This window comes from Pseudochaenichthys georgianus, chromosome 12 (assembly GCF_902827115.2).
Source record: "Pseudochaenichthys georgianus chromosome 12, fPseGeo1.2, whole genome shotgun sequence".
NCBI lineage: Eukaryota > Metazoa > Chordata > Actinopteri > Perciformes > Channichthyidae > Pseudochaenichthys > Pseudochaenichthys georgianus.
The window spans coordinates 3,459,335-3,476,997 of NC_047514.1; the positions used below are offsets into that span (position 1 = coordinate 3,459,335).

General features: G+C 41.1%; 1 protein-coding gene across 1 annotated transcript; it reads right to left on the reverse strand.

Moving 5' to 3' along the window:
• Positions 1-204: 204 nt before the first annotated feature.
• LOC139434894 (zinc finger protein 583-like) lies at positions 205-17,295 on the reverse strand. Its single transcript, XM_071204943.1, has 2 exons — positions 16,825-17,295; positions 205-1,442 (listed from the first exon to the last, which is right to left on the reverse strand). The coding sequence occupies exons 1-2, from the start codon at positions 17,015-17,017 to the stop codon at positions 628-630; spliced, it is 1,008 nt and encodes a 335-aa protein (XP_071061044.1). The 5' UTR covers positions 17,018-17,295; the 3' UTR covers positions 205-627.
• Positions 17,296-17,663: the final 368 nt, after the last annotated feature.

The window sequence follows — 17,663 nt, forward strand, 5'->3', positions numbered from 1 at the left end:
CTTTATCACTTATTTTATGGATGTGTTCTTATTTATGTACTGCAGTGAGAGAAGCCAACTGAATTTCGTTACACTGATGTGTGATGACAATAAAGATATTCTATTCTAACGTATTACATGTAACGGCATTAGGTCATCAGGATACAAAATAGGCAAATGTGTTCCCTTACAGTTACAGAAGCAAAAACAATCAGATAACCGGTATATTTATGTAAAACAGGGCTCATTAACAGGATAGCAATGATACAAAACATTTAGAAATAGAGAACAATACATCAAATCATCCTAGATCTCTTTATGGAGCCCTCAATCCACAATAAAATGGTTCATCAGTGGTCTATTCTATTCTAACGTATTACATGTAACGGCATCAGTGGTTAACTTATAAATCAGAAAATCAGTATGACAAAAACATTAAACATATTGTCCACTTATGTTGATAAAGATAGAGTTAATTTAAGTCTTATATGAATGCTGTGCAACAATGTTTATCCAGTCAGGCAGATTTTTCTCATGTGTGAACTGTCATAAGACTGATTCATTGTTCTCTCCATCAGCTTCTGTTTCCATGTGTTTAGCTGAGATGCTGATTGGAGGTTCTGCCTCTTAGTTATCCTCAGTTTGAATTTAATTAAGCTTTGAGGACTGACGACCAACACACTTGTGTCTATTGAAATGATTACGCCATTTAAATCTTTTGTCACAAACATTGCAGCTGAACATTTCCTCTTCTGTGTGGACTCTCATGTGTGCCTTTAAACTTCCACTCCATGAAAAAGCTCTCTCACAGACTGAGCAGCTGTATATTTCCTCTCCTGTGTGGACTCTCATGTGTGCCTTTAAACTTCCACTCTGTGAAAAAGCTTTTGTACAAACTGAGCAGCTAAAGGGTTTCTCTCCTGTGTGGACTCTCATGTGTACCTTTAAATTTCCACTCAGTGAAAAAGCTTTCTTACAGACTGAGCAGCTCAATGGTCTCTTTGCAGCACTACGTCGTAGATCACTGACGGGTTTATGTCTATTTTTCAGTGAGTTTGAGCCTGATGCAGGTTCTCTGGGCTCCTTCCAATCAGGTTCAGTGTCGTCCTCAGTCTTTGGTTGTAAGCTGCTCTCTGGATCCGAGTTCCTGGCTGGTTCTGGTCCTCGAAAGTCATCTCCATCAGCTTCTGTTTCCATGTGTTCAGTTTGTCTTTGATGAGGCTGTGAGGACTGAGGTTTCTCTGCATCATCTTCACTCTTCACAGGGTCAGGAGTGAAAGTGGACTTGGTGATATCAGTCTCCTCCAGCTCCTGAAGCTGCTCTCCCTCCTGATTGATCCGGAGTTCCTCCTGTTCCTGCTTAATGTGTGGGCGGGGCTCTGGGTCCTCCTGGTCCAGACTGGTGCTCCACTCCTGCTGGTCAGGGAGAACCTCTTCTTTAACCACCACCAGCTGCTGGACGTCTGCAAGAAACACACAGTCAGAAAAAACTGTTAAGTGTTAGCATTTAAAAATCTAATCACCATTAAAATGAGAGACATTTTGCAGCCCTAATAATGCCTTTGTTTTTATACTTTAATATTGTCTTTCTTAGTCCCACCTATTGTGTATTTTTGTTGGCTCAATTCACCTTATGTAGCCCAGCCCCTTTCCACTTCCAATTGTATTTGGGATCGTTCACAGCTACACTACGCCTATAGAATGGTAATACTACAAATATATTGTAGGGCCATACCTATACAAAACATGACTGGTATTTTAAGCAAAAAACTTCACAAACAGATCACCCATTGTAGCCATGCCTCATACCCCTCTATTCCAGCCCTGTTCCAAAAAGGCTGATTCTGTGATCGTAGCTTTAAATGGAACAGCTGCTGCTAGCAACCCCCCTTTGTAGCATCACACAGCTTTCCCCTGCCAAGAGAATGTTCTACCGGGAGAAACTCAGATAAACGCTGCCGTGAATAAATGCCATATTATGTTCCAAACCACTTCAAGCATTATTTCTGAAACAGTACACGGTAAAAAAGGATTTGATCTTTAAGTTATTGTAACTTTTTTCTTTAAGTTACTTTCACTTAATATATCAATTTCTACTTCGTTTCATAAGTTGTTAATAGTTAAACTCAGCTTTGTAAGCCAGCTCAATGACCTGTAAATCATAGTAAATTTGACTGAACAGTGCGAGTTGTGATTTGTATTGTTCTACAACTTTCCATGGCCTGATAACATGGCAGTAGCGATGACATATTCCTGTGTGGTGAAAATAGTCCCGGTCTTGTAGTTGCTTTCATTGAATGAAGGCATTTAACAGGGACATGACTTTTATTTTATTACGATATACAAGTGAACCACCTGGTTTCGATTCGCCATTATCAAAAGAAGAACTTCAACCTGACAGATTGATGATGACTACGAAAAGCAAAGCAGCAGATGATTACGTTTTTTTTTAAAGTGATGTGACAGTGCGCAGATATTTTCGGCTGATTAACCACTGACGGACAGGCAAAGTGAGGTGAGTGGTTGGATATTTAACGGTTTCAGGCAAGACGAAAAGTAGCTAAATGGAGTTAAATTAACACCTACAGATGTAGCACTTCATTTCAGACGCCTACCCGTGCGGGTCCGTGATCTGCACGGGGTGGGCCCCTGCTGGAAAGGAAAACCCCCCGCAGGACTTGATACGCCCCCTTGATAAATACATTTAATTATAATGAAACCAGCTGCAATGGATCATGGATCCACCAGGGGGGCAGTGATTAAAAAGCTGCCACAGTGGAACAGCGGATAGATCTACAGTAGAGGTATCTGATATAGCAAATACATGAATTATTGTACTCGGGAGGGGAGTTTGACAGAGTATTACTAAAAGAGTACACAGTAAAAGTACTTGATTGTACTTGTGGTAGTAGTCTAACAAGTACTGAGTCCAACAGTATCCTTTTTATTAAGAATGTTTGGCTAAAAATCATTTTATCTCATCAAATATAGCAGAAGTGGCATGATTTTGTTCTCAGGAGGGGAATTTGAGAGTATTACCCAGAAAAAAGACAGTAAAAGTACTTCATTTTATTGTTGGTAGCAGTCAAAATAGGACTGTGTCAAACAGTGTTAGTTTTTTTAAGAATTTATGGTAAAAATAATTTGTATCGCATGAAGCAGAAAAAACATGCATTCTTTTACTCTTGCGTTCTCAGCGATTACCGTAAAGGCGCTATAAATCGCGCTATAAATCGCGCTATAAATCGCGCACTCAAAAATGAAGAACTGCTCATTTCACCAAGCAAACGCGAGAGACGGCTGAGTTGACCGCAGTGGCTCTCACTACCGATAATACTAATCCCACGGGCAAACAATAATATGTACAGTGTTAATAATAATAATAATTTCAATTTCTATAGCGCCTTTCACGAAACCCAAGGACACTTTACAATGGGAAGTAACAAAAAAAAAACAAAGCCACAAAGTTGTTTCAGTGCTGTGGGCGGAACGGAAACCAGACTGGAATTTCTCAAAGAGGCCGTTTAGTTGGAGATGGTCCTGAAGCTGGCGACAACTACATATCTAACTGTCTACCAGCATGTCATGCACTCACTGGCTGCACTCACATTTTGGACTCTCTGCCAGCTTGGAAGAGTCTTTGCCAGTCGCAAGAGAATTTGCGCTTCTGCTATATGGAAAAAAGATGCATTTCAACAACATGTAAAGAGCAATGTTTCCGACAGCGATATGGTGTCACAGGCCGAAACCCAAACCCTTGTTATCCCTTTATGGGGCGAGGAACCATATTTGATCACTTCCGCACACACCAAACATGGCGTCACTGCTGCGACTCAGTGAGGTCGAGAAGCATATGGTTTTCTCCCAGCCAATCAGCGAAGATAACTCTACGCCACAAAGCCCGCCATTGGGGAATTTGACCAATCAGCAGAGACCTGAAACGTTTCAAACTTCCGGTTTTCTCGGAATCCGGAAAAAGGCAATTTTGCGGCTCCGTGCATTCACGGAATTCTGTGAAACAACAAAACTAACCATGGTAAGTTGACGAAACTCACACATTGTATGGTTGAATAGTTGTGCTAGGTTAGGACATTTGTGTTGTTAGCGGAAAAGTGAGTGAAATTAGTGAAAATACGGCATGAAAAGTTCGGGCACCATATTTGATCATACGCCCCGTTCAGGTAAACACTGGAGTTAGTAGGATATGACCATATTTGGACATACGCCCGATCCGTCTAGTAAGCGATACATAGTATATTTTAATAACAAATAAGGCAATACAATTTAGGATTTTATATTATAATGTTGCCAAAGGTTTGTATAACCTGGAGTGTGCAGGAGAACCTGGGCAGACAAAGCCCGGGACAGTAATAACAGGAAATCCTATGAATTTGAGGATCTGCTCCAGTCGTCCACAGAAGGCTGCAGGGCGGACTGGTACGCTCAGTCCAGGCTGGGCCTAACACGCACTTTATCAGAAGAGAATGTCTACGAGGACATAATAGATCCTCCCTCCAAGGAGAATCCCTATGAAGATATAGAGCTGGAGAGAAGTTGCTTGGGAAGCAAATGTGTTTCAGTGATTCAGTGAAAAGTTTAACACATTTCTAGAAATGTTCAAGCCATAAATAGTGAATATGATATTCTATTTTATCTATTATGTCAGTTTTATGACCTTATAGCAGTTGTTTTATGTTTTTTTGCATGTGTTTAATTTTTAGCAACTGTCTACCCGATGCGGAAGCCATACATAGCACATTTTAATTACAAATAAGGCAATACAATTTAGGATTTTATATTATAATGTTGCCAAAGGTTTGTATAACACTATACAGTGATTCAGTGAAAAGTTTAACCAATTTCTAGACATTTTCAAGCTATAAATAGTGAATATGATATTCTATTTTATCTATTTTGTCAGTGTTATGACCTTATAACAGTTTTGTTGCATGTGTTTAATTTTTAGCAACTGTCCACTCGGATGTTTTATTCCAAGAGAAAGGATATTGTCATTGTGCCAGCACACCCTGCCATCAGTGACGATGACGAGGAGGAAGATGACGATGTGGAAGACCCTGACTTTGTCCCACCCACTCATAACCTGGACATTCCAGGCCCAAGTGACATGGACCCCTCTGCCAAGAGGAGGTGCATGCAGCCTGCAGTGCTCCAGGTCGATGATGATGACGACGACGATGACGACGATGACGACAAGCAGCCAGCACTACAAGCCAAGAGGCCCACCAAACCCAGGAAGTCAGCAGCAAGGCCAACCACCTGGCACAAAGCTGACCTGGAAAACCCAGAACTGCCGGAATACCAGCACTCTCCCCCTGACTACATTAAAACCCCTTTTCAGTACTTCACAAGGTACTTTGGCCCCGAAATTGTTACTCATATCACCTACCAAACTAATTTGTACGCCACTCAAAGGACATTAACACCACTTTCACCACCAATGAGAATGAGATAATGACATTTCTGTCCATCCTGATGTATATGGGGATTTCAGAGCTCCCATCTGTTGAAGATTACTGGGCCATGGAGACCAGAATCCCTCAAGTTGCCAACCTGATGTCCTCAAAGAGGTTCAGGCTGCTGAAAAGGGTTGTCCATTTCAATGACAACACTGAGCTTCCTGGTTCCATTGACCGCTTCTTCAAAATCCGGCCACTGTTCATTTTCCTCAATTCTGCCTTCAGGCGTGAGCCGCAGACCCCCAAACAGTCTGTGGATGAGGTGATGGTTGCCTACAAAGGGAAGACAGCCGGCAACCTGAGGCAGTATATAAAGACCAAGCCAGACAAGTGGGGTTTTAAATTGTTTTCCAGGGCCTCTGCGGATGGCTTCATCCACGACATGGTGCTCTACCAGGGGAAGACTACTCTGGAGGCCCACGGTGTCCCCCTGACACCTGAACAACAAGCCATGGGTGCCACCAGCCAGATTGTCTCTGTCCTGGCAAGTACCATGTCCTCCCCCAGCACCACAGCCATCTTTGCGGATAACTTTTTCACCAGCCTGGAGCTAGTGCGGTACCTCCGAGACCAGAACTGCAGGTATACAGGGACAGCCATGGACAATAGAATTGGAAAGCCCCCGCTCAAGTCCATCAAGGAAATGGAGAAAAAGGCTGTCCCTCGTGGAACATGTGACTACATCATGAGTGATGATGGGATCCTGGCTGTCAGGTGGAAGGACAACAGAACGGTATCTCTGCTGTCAACAGACATGGGGGTGGAGCCTATGTCCTCAGTCATCAGGTACTGCAGTGAGACGAAGACAAAGGAGCCGGTGAGCTGTCCAGCTGTCATCCGGACCTACAATGCCAACATGGGGGGCATTGATAAGAGTGACATGTTGGTCCATCTCTACCGCACCCCCATGAAGTCCAAGAGGTGGTACATGCGTATGTTTGCATACGCCATTGATGTCAGCCTCACAAATGCCTGGATCATGTACAGGCGGGACTGCAAGGCCCTTGGTGTGAATGGCGTGCCTCTGAAAAGCTTCAGAATTCAGGTGTTCAGGGCTGCCAGCAACCAGTGGCCAGTTAAGTCTAGCTCCCGAAGAAGCTCATCTTCATTGGTTGAGAGCATGACCGTTGCTGACCCCCAGCCTGTCCGTGGACACCGCAGCCACACCCCAAATGTGGCTGTGCGGTTTGATCCCTCCCTCTTCCATGCCCCTGTACATGCCAATCGCCTGACCTGCAAGTACTGCAGCAGGAAAGGCAACATTGTAAGGTCAAATGTGGTCTGCAGGGTCTGCAAGGTCCACCTCTGCATGAATGCGGAGCGTAACTGTTTTGTCAGTTACCATGAGGAATTTGACTAATTTCTCATGTTATGTATGTTTTGTTAGTTAGCTTAGTTTTCAGGGACCATGTTAAAAAGGAACAGAATATAGCAGTTTGCTAATTTCCCATCTGCAGTCCCTGGGCAGGTCAACATGTATACTACATATTAAATACATTATATACAAACATATTTCATACCCCTGCACTAAAACGTTTACATTACAAATATTTATTTCATACCCTTGCACTACAACGTTTACATTACAAATATTTATTTCATACCCTTGCACTACAACGTTTACATTACAAATATTTATTTCATACCCTTGCACTAAAACGTTTACATAATATATATTATATTTCATACGACTACACTCTTTTTATATTGTATTTAAGTGCATAGTTATGTTCTAATGTTCTAAAATAAATATTCCTTTCACCCTATATGTATTTTTGTCATACTTTTTTTTGTTTACCAGAAACGGGCAAGGAACCATGTATGATCACTTCATTGACCTTGATTTTTTATATGAAAATTAAATATTTTGGAAAATTTCACAAAAGTAAAACAGTATCGTTATGTCCTCCAATAACACTCTAGGGTTGAAATTTAGAATTTCAAAGTATTTCAATGAGTGCCCTATAAAGGGTTATGGAGTCCTATTGGCAAGGGGTGGATTGTCAGAGATGGGGCCATTCAACCACTGCTATTTACAAAAACCCCAGCACCTACAGAAGTGAGAGACATTACTCACTTGTATTGCAAAGATGCAAAGTGTGGAGGGAGTGGAAAGTGCCAGTGCCTCTCCGTTGGCCTTCCCTGTACGGGGTTCTGCACCTGCTGTGCAGAATGTCAAAATGTGTCCACTAACGTTTCTGAGGAACCTGACATTTAACATTATATTCTAGTATCTATATACTTGACTTCTCACCAAATTATTTGATGATTTGTATACTGTACTTTGAATTAAGGTTCCAGTTTCAATAAAACCTGTACTATTTACACCTATGTTTTAGACTTAGAGGCTTGCAATTTAGAACTGATACACTTTATTTTATTGGGTTACTCTTATTCTGACTATTTGGTGATGTAGTTCAGCCACCTGGTATTTCCCTCTACAAATATAATGACCAACAGAGTGAGCTATCTTAACTTATAGGCTATTATGTCACCATTCGGAATTTGACTATCAGAGAAGAGGTAGGCCTATGTCTAAAGAAATCTCATTTGAAATAGAACTGTACCAGATATTTCCATACAACTACTGGTTAGTCTTCAATAGCACCCTAGACAATTCAGTAATGGTATATTTTTTTAGGGATTACTGTATTTCTGATAAATGAGAGAAAAGTGATTGAGTCCTATGTTCCTATTACCAAAAGTACAATTTCCGTCTAAACTAAAGCTAAGTTTACAGGACTATAATTCAGTATTTTTTTAGTTACATAATTAAATATTTGTTGATAGCCACCTGGTTCATACCTCAGAAAATCTGAAGAGGAAAAGAGTGATCATTCTCAAGTTATGGGCTTTTTTGTCACCTTTCCCACATTCGGCCTGGTCTAATTTGGCTCTTTTTCAGGGATTGTGGTAGTTCTAAAGAACAACCAAAAAAACATTTTTTCCCCCAAAATAAAATTTGACAACAATCAATTTAATTAATGGGAGACCCTAAAGATAAGAAAAATCATTGTCATTCGTTCTACCTCGGGTAGGGGTATCTCAAAATCTGAGGGGCCTTCCTGCTAAACTATTAACAGTTTCAGAACAATATCAGTCTTTACACATCATAACAATTGAACAGTTTTAAAGTTTCTCTTTCCTTCCCTCTTATATTGCAGACAGTCCCTCACTCACTTTTTTTTTTATTCAGTGGGAGAATTGAGCTCGAGCTTGTACTGCCAGGAGTTTGTAAATCTGGGCAGAAATTGTGTCAGGGCCATTCTCATATACACACAAGCAGGTGCTCATTGGTTAGCCTCGGTTAGCCTGCCCTGGAACTATATTTAGTTTTAATTTTGATCCTGGTCGACTGATCATATTGGGCTCTGAGACTGCTTATTTTTTGTGACCTCAGTTCTGACTTGAGCGGGAATGTTTGGTCAAACACTTTGTGTTTTGTCTCATAGTGGCATTTTGGCACTTTTAATGAGCACCACGGTCTCTGAACAAATGAGACACACTGGTTCTGTGCTCCCAGTGGGCAGGATGAACATGAATTAGTCCGTCCACTCAGGGTTAAAAGCTCTGTTCTCACTGTCCACTTTCCTCTTCTTGGAGAGCGCCATGTGTAATTATTTGTCTCTCCCTGTCTGCCGCTAACACGCCTGTTCACTCTCCTCTCCCTGTATCGCTAATTATTCTCTTCACTCACTTTCCTCTCCGCTTCTCTCTGCCGCGCTCTCATCTCTTCTTCTGTGTTTCTCTCTCTGTATCGCTCACTTGTCTCTTTCGCCCCCTGTCGGCGGCGTTTAAAATAGAATCACCCCATCAAAATTGAAATGCCCTATTCATGTATTGATTATAGGTCCGGGTCCGTATAGGTCGGCGTCTGGGTCCGGATCGCGGCCCGCCTGTTGCCGACCCCTGCTGTAGTACATATGCCAGGCCTGTAAGTGGCGCTGTAGTCTGTCACAAAAGCAGCGAAGAAGACTTCCCGCGCATGGTTTCCATGGTTGCCCTTCTGTTTATTCTCCGCTGTGGATGCTCTGGCTCTTTTTCTCCCTCCCCGAGGCAAGCATTTGCTCCTGCTGCTGTAATTCAATCCCTCCCCGAGGCAAGCGCTGTAATTCTCTCCGGTAGTCCACCAGCAGATGACAAACACCCACCTCTCCGACTCTTCCAAGGGACGAGGGGACCGTGCAGCAGAGTTTCAGTTAGATTTTTTTTCGCCGGTCAACATGTCCGTTAAAGTTTGAAGGTCCCATGTCATGGCCATTTCTACTGATCATAATTCCATTGTTGAGGTAGAGAACTAGAATAGATTTATATTGTGCAATTTTCCAAACTCACATTGGTTTTCTCATACAGCATCTCTGTATTCACTCTGTCCTAAATAGAGAACCGCAGTGACGCGTCCTAAAACCCGGATGTAAACTTCTTCCGGTTCCTTCGTCAAAAACGCAATGCAATTTCTCCATAGGATTTTGGAAAATAGCTCGAAATAAGGTCTGTGGTTGACACACATTTAAGAGAAGGATCACGTTTTGTTCAGCCGGATAATCTCCACATGTCTCTCCTACTTTTATAATTTTTGAATCATAAATCTAGTCGCCAAAAGCGAAATGCTAACGTTATGCTATACAAGAACTACAAGCCAGTACAGCAGCAGGGTCGCACGACTTCAACGTCACGCCAACTTAAGATCGTTTCAACTGACTTGCACTGAAACTGCACTTTGAACACTTTAAATATATTAACATTTTAAACTGTATACCCCGTTTATCTAGGCCCTTTTTGTTTTATGTATAGGCTACATGTCACACTGTGGGAAACGATATTTCTGGATGTATAACACATGTAGAATTTGTTTACAATAAAGCTGACTTTGACTTCCGCGTGCTTGCATATTTTAACAAAGCTTTTCATTTTAGCCACACTGAATTTAACTAGAAGTCATGGCTGTGTCAATTACCAGTCTGATATCGTTTTACAAAGATGACAAGAAGAATGGAGATAGAGGAGAGAACCACTACAAGTCAGGACACGTGCAGCCTAGATGAAGGTGTGCTTACCGGTGTTGTCAGGGCTAGCATGAGGGACAAGGTTTATAGAGTGTCGGTAAGTAGTTATAGCAAGAGTACCGTTAACCTAGAGTTAATTTATTCACATTAATTCCCATCAACAAATCCATTTTATGTGTCACATGAAATCTTTATTAGGCAAGGCAAGTTTATTTATATAGCACTTTTCAACACATGGCAATTCAAAGTGCTTTACAAAAAATGAAAGACATTAAGAAATGGCATTTAAAACCAGTCATTAAAAAGAAAAGCTAATAAAATAAACATTAAAAGAAAAAATACATGGATAAAAGTTACAGTGCAGTCTAAGATATGAATAGTTCAATTAAAAGCAGCGGCAAAAAGAAAAGTCTTCTTGCTGGATTTAAAAGTAGTCAGAGTTGCAGCGGACCTGCAGGTTTCTGGGAGCTTGTTCCAGATGTTTGGAGCATAATAACTGAACGCTGCTTCTCCATGTTTAGTTCTGACTCTGGGCACAGAAAGCTGACCAGTCCCTGAAGACCTGAGAGATCTGGATGCTTCATCATTTAGCAGGAGGTCAGAAATGTATTTTGGGCCTAAACCATTCAGTGCTTTATAAACCAGCAGCAGTATTTTTGAAATCTATTCTTTGACACACAGGAAGCCAGTGTAAAGACTTCAGAACTGGAGTGATGTGATCCACTTTCTTAGTGTCAGTGAGGACTCGAGCAGCGGCGTTCTGAATCAGCTGCAGCTTCCTAATAGATGTTTTAGTGAGACCTGTGAAGACACCATTGCAGTAGTCCAGTCTACTGAAGATAACGGGACAAGTTTTTCCAAATCCTGCTGTGACATTAGTCTTTTAATCCTTATGTTCTTTAGGTGATAGTAGGCTGATTTCGTAACTGTTTTAATGTGACTGTTGAAACTCAGGTCAGAGTCCATGTAATGACTACACCTAGATTTCTGGCTCTATCTGTTGGTTTGAACATTGCAGACTGAAGCTCAGCGCTAACTTTTATATGTTCCACCTTGGCTCCAAAAACCATTACCTCAGTTTTATCTTTGTTTAATTGGAGAAAGTTCTGACACATCCAGTCATTGATTTGTTCAATGCACTTACTCAGTGTTTGAATTTGAGCATAGTCTCCTGGTGAAATGGTTACGTAAATGTGTGTGTCATCTGCATAGCTATGGTAACTTATTTTGTTGTTCTTCATTATCTGAGCCAGTGGTAGCATGTAGACGTTAAAGAGAAGAGGCCCCAAGATTACAAATTTTACACACCAGAAAACACAGAAATATTCATGAAATAAACATACAGTAGGCTATAAACAATTAAAAGGGATAATTGGGAAGGCATTACAAATGTAAATATATTTTAAATAATAAAACAATCCCACCACCACAGGTATCTACAGGAGAAGAGGGAATTCTCTCCACAAAATGTGAATGCCCACGTGGAGAATGGAAATGCAGTCATGCGGCTGCATTAGCCATCTTTGCCATCCACAATTTCAGCTGCACTGACACCTGTCAGTGGAAGAAGCCAAAGGCAGCTAAACGTACGCATTCAGTGGAGGAGCTATTTCCTCCAACCAATAAGTCATTCAACCCGCTGACAAGAGAGCCCACCTCCGAAGATCGTGACTCGCTGAGGGACAGACTTGGGGGCAGGTTCTCAGGAATATCTTGGCTTCTCTCCCCCGAGCCAGAAGAGGAACACTACAGCTTGGAAACACTTACTGTTCCTGAAATTCTCAAATATGTTGGGCATCAGGGACCTGAGGCAATTGTGGCAAGCATGGCATTGTCTGAGGAGCAAAACATCTAAATATATAACCTTGCACTTTGTCTCGTGAACATTTTCACTATTTTGACATTTTTATAGATCAAAATTGAACTAAAGAAATAAAGGTAGATTAATCCATATTGAAAATAGGTGTCAGCTACTACACTAATTATAATAGTTATATTTCTTAATTAATTAAGATATTACTGTATTGATCCCAATTGGGGACATGTTTGTGTTGCAGCAGCATAACAAGAAAAACAAAATATAAGTTATTATATATACAAAAGTATGTTAGGGATGGAATATTAAATTGAATATAAATGTAAAATGTACATGTGATGTTACGTCCAAGAGAAGCTATGGAGCAGAGAGTTCTCTGCCAGGCAGAGGTGATTTGTTATTAGTTCAATATGTCAAACTGATTTCCCTGACTTCAATCTTTAGTCACATGGTGAAACGTTATGCTGCTTGTACTAATTAGACTTATCATATAAGCCACACAGGTTTTAATAGGATGTATTCATTATCTTTACTTATGTTGCGGTCTTTTCAGCAGTGCCATCTCTAAAACGGCGATACACTACCCATCATTTACATTTCACCGTGACATGGACAACAATGTAACGTCAGCTTACCTCATGGCACGAATCCAGACTCTCCTTTGGAAAACATTGGCCGGGAAACGATAGAACGAGCACGTTTCATGCGAAGACCTGTGGCTGCAACCCGGAGCAAAGCAACAAACCATTGCGTAGCTAACTAGTAGCGCTAGCTTTAGCTAACGTTAGCCAACGAAACGAACTGCCGAGTAAAATTGGAAAACACTGGTAATTAATTGTTCTATAATTTATAAAACTACGGTGTTAAAAATGACCATTTCAAAAATAGAGATTCTAATGGTAAGATATAGATATACAGATACTAAAGAGACTACAGATAGGCTACTAAAGATAGGCAGGTACTTGCTTTCAAGCAGAACACAGGGGAAAACAAACTTAGCGGGAGTGTTTACGTGTGTAGGCGTAATGACGTACAACGGACTCGACCATTTCTGTAGTCCTATTCAGCCACTCGGTAACAACCATCGTTTTTCAGACACGTAAACTCTTCAAAAATCACCAGTGGGGTCACTGCTGATGTATCTACTAGGGCTGTGCAATTAATCGTATTTTAATCGCGATTACGTTTATGGTTTGCGACGATTATGAAAACAGCATAATTGACAAAATACGATTATTTTACTAGGTGCGCTTTAGCCCCTCCCTAAAAGCCCACTCGGCCACGTGGGAGTGACATGTGTTGGGAGTGTTCAGCGCGAGCGAAGATGTCAGAACAAGAGCAGCAACTCGTTAAAAAGAAGGGTAAAACTATTTCCACTAAATACTTTGCCATTACATTTCACATCGCTAAAGATATGTGCCCAGTTAGCACCGTTAGCAACCAGGGCTTTAAGCAACTTGTCAACACGTTGGACAAGCGTTACGCGATGCCGTCTCGGTATTATTTCAGCAGGTCTGCGCTGCCTGCACTATATGACAAATGCTGTGGGGAAGTTGAGAGAGATGTGGCTTCAGCTGACTACTTTGCGACCACAACGCACCTATGGTCTAGCCCTGGGGTGCCCAACTAGTCGATCGCGAGATGTGTCTAAAAATAGAACAACAATATTCTGTTTTATCGTTAATGTCCTGTAACATAATCTTCATGTTCCAGAATAATGCACTTGAACGCATCACAGCTTTGTAATTGGCCGGCGTCACCCCATGTGTCGGGGCGTGGCTGAGGTTCTTCAGTACAGGTGGCTTGTCACCTGCCTGCGCTCATCTCTGAAAGCAGACCATGTAAACAGGCTGGTGTTTCTTGCAACAAATCTTTAAGAGATGACATGAGCAGCCCTACCAGCATTTGCCATGGTGGCCTAAACATTTTTATTTGGTCTTAAATTGTAGTTCAACATTTATTTCCTGTTACTTCTGGACCATGACGGTTGGCCAGCCTTCAACGTTTAACTGAGTGGAATATGTTGAATATGTTTTACCAAAATGTTGGCTACATGTTAAGGAGTTTTCAGCAGGTTGTGACAGTGCTCTGCATCATATTTGATTTCATTTATTTTAGTCTAATTTATTTTTATTTATCATATTAATAATATATGTTTAGTATGGTTTTGGAAGTGCGCTCCAACATATTTGTTTATCTTGTTTATTGGTAAAATATTATTTGTTTTAATGTTCAATAAATAGTCAATGAATAATCGTCAAAATAATCGTGATATCAATTATTGACCCAAATAATCGTGATTATGATTTTTGCCATAATCGCACAGCCCTAGTATCTACTGTCTTAGAACAAAACGTGATTTATCTCTTAAATTTGTGTCAACCACAGACCTTATTTCGAGCTATTTTCCAAAACCCTATGGAGAAAATACATTGCTTTTTTGACGAAGGAACCGGAAGTGCTAAAAATGCTAACTTACTTCCGGGTTTTAGGACACGTCACTGCGGTTCTCTATGGCTTGTTGGAGCTCCCCCCCCCCCTGTGTGCACCAGAGAGGCTCCGCCCATGTCTAACAGTGCTTTTTTCTGCTCCGAGCGGAACATCTCAACATCAGTTATATAATGGCGTCTGTACAGCCGTATATGTTATAGGCTAACTAACCGAACTGTACCTACAACAGTTGTTATTTAGGTGCACTTGTGGAAACTGCGCCATGATGCCTACCGAAGTGGTAAACGTCTGATGCAAAGAAATTAGAAAAGTAGCCTAGCTGACAGTTACAACATTATGTAGCCAGCTAGCTGAACACCAACAGTAGCACACAACATTATATGCCAAGATATACCACCATACATACCCCACACCTTCTGCAGAACCGCCATAACATGTACAGATTCGATTATAGACCCTTGAGCTTTATATATACAGTATATGCCTTTGAGGCGTAGAACGGAAGAAGAGTAAGTTATTTTTACCTGTAATAACTACTACTACTGTGTTTGATGAAAAATCAAATCATGGTTTGCTATATATGAATGATATGTTACAGGAGCAAATAATTCAGGGGAGAAAGGCTACTAAGTATTTCCATCAAACTTTATTTTTAGAAATGTGCAAAATAAACATGTGTAAATATACATATATACACTTATATCATCCATTCCTCCCCTTATAGGCGTTTTCGGCATCTTGCCTATCGCAGCTTTGTAAGCTGGTGCCGGGGCTTTTTAGGACGAGGCATCCCGTCATGTGTTGTCAACTGCGACCTCCTCCTGCGACCTAACACACCAGGCGCGTTTCAAAACGTTGCGGAAGCGGAGCGTCGTGTGTGCAGCCTCGCAGTTGTTGTTGATTTTGGAATATTTCCTGGACATTTGTACTTCTACAAGTAGTAGGCTACGTAGTTAAATGGTTTATGTTTGTGTCTGTTTAAATCGTGTTTATTGTTGTTATTTCCTATGTTGTTGTGTTGTAGACTACAGACACAGTTAATAATAATTGTAATATTCCAGTTATAAACGACATGAATCAAATAAGTGTTGCTGTATTTTAGTGGTAAAAAAATATGCATTCATCATCATAATTATTGTATATATATATAATTTACAGTGCCTGTAAACCGGAGGAGAACGCTGGCATGTATTCTCCTACTTGAAAGACGGTGGTGGGGGGAGGAGAAGGAGCAGGTTTTGGGAGCACCCCCTCAACAAGCAAAGCAGACAACAAGGCGCCGCGTCAAAAATAGGATTCATCCTATATTTAGGCCGTAACGCAGCGCAGACGCTCCTGGTGCGTTTAGGAGGTCAGTGTTTTCTCCGCTTACCAACGTTCAGGGAGCTCTTTGCAAGTCAATGGCACTCCCTGATAGTTGAACATTGACGCTAAAGGACCTCCCACTGCGTTTGATAGTGACGCCAAGGGATTCTGGTGTGTGTGAGGAGCTCCATTTGGGCATGGTTACGTCACCATACTTGGGAAGAAAACAATGGAAAAAGAGAAATCTCCAATGAGGCGTTCTGGGGCAGCATAAAAAGGTATTTTCTGTGTTAGAGTTGTACTTGCTACAGGGTGTACTTTGAGGGTTTATGACTTTGCAGACCGTTTACACAGTTTTTTTTATGAAAAGCTACACACACAAGGGGATGGTTAATAACCGGAAAAGCATTCTTTAAGAAAAAAACAGCCTACATCACAGCTCTATAGGGTTTCATTTATCTTGTTGGTAGCTCATCCCTTAAAAAGTTATTAGTAATTAAGTTATTAGGCTTTTTTTATATCAACAAAGATTTGTTATCAACATGAATTGACGGAATTTATTTAAAAAGTGGGCTTATTAACACATGAATACTACTGTCTAATATATGTGTACATATATATTTAAGAATTACAATAGGAGAAAAGCACAAGTTTCATTTGTGGGACATATTTCATTATACTTTTTGAATTAGCTGAGGGCCGATTCAAAATGGCCAGGGGCATTTGTCCCCCGGACCGTAGTTTGGACAACCCTGGTTTAAAGTGTTAATTAAGAGTAAAGGGCACATACCTGCTCTGTGTATCCGAAGCTGAGGCTGTAAAACAGCGTCCAGTAGTTTCTGGAGTCTCTTGTTCTCCTCTTTTGAACGAGACAGCTCCTCCTCGTACTCTGCCATCGTTTTTTCAAACAGAGCAAATATCTCTTCACCAGCAGGAGTGAGTAGCAGCTTCTTCAACGAAAGCAGCATTTGGACTGTACTCATGTTTACTAGATCACCTTTTCCTGCAAACTCCGTTAAACACACTGTTTTTCTCCATCAAATTCACAATCTGATTAGTGTTGCCAACGTGTTTCCAGCTAGCATGCTAAACTAGCTTCTATAGTCCGAGGTAAACGCTCCAGAAAAAAGAGCACACAGTCCATTCGGAGGATTATCCAAACGCACAGATTATGGATCAGTAGTGCTGGAGCTCACACAATGTCTCAGGAACACACAGAGAGAGAGAACCGTTGCGACCTAGTGACGAGAAGCCACCTAGGTTCTTCTTCTTTTCTTTAATGGCGAATCGCTTCCACTTGAAGCATATATCGCCACCTACTGTTGATTTATTAAATGTTCATATTAAATCCTTGTCCTCAGACCAGTGTTTTTGAGGAACTTGAAGATCAGCTTATTTACTTCATTTCTTGATTTACTTTTGTATATTGACTTGAAATCCATGTCCTTGGTGTTATGTTGTTCCAGTGCAGTTTTCAGAATGAGTCTTTGTCTGTTATATTCCGGGCAGCTAACAAATACATGATATATTGTCTCTGGTTGTTGGCAACCATCACAATTGCCATTTGGATGTTTTCCAATCAGATGCATTGTTGAGTTTAATCCAGAGTGACCCAATTGTATCCTGCTG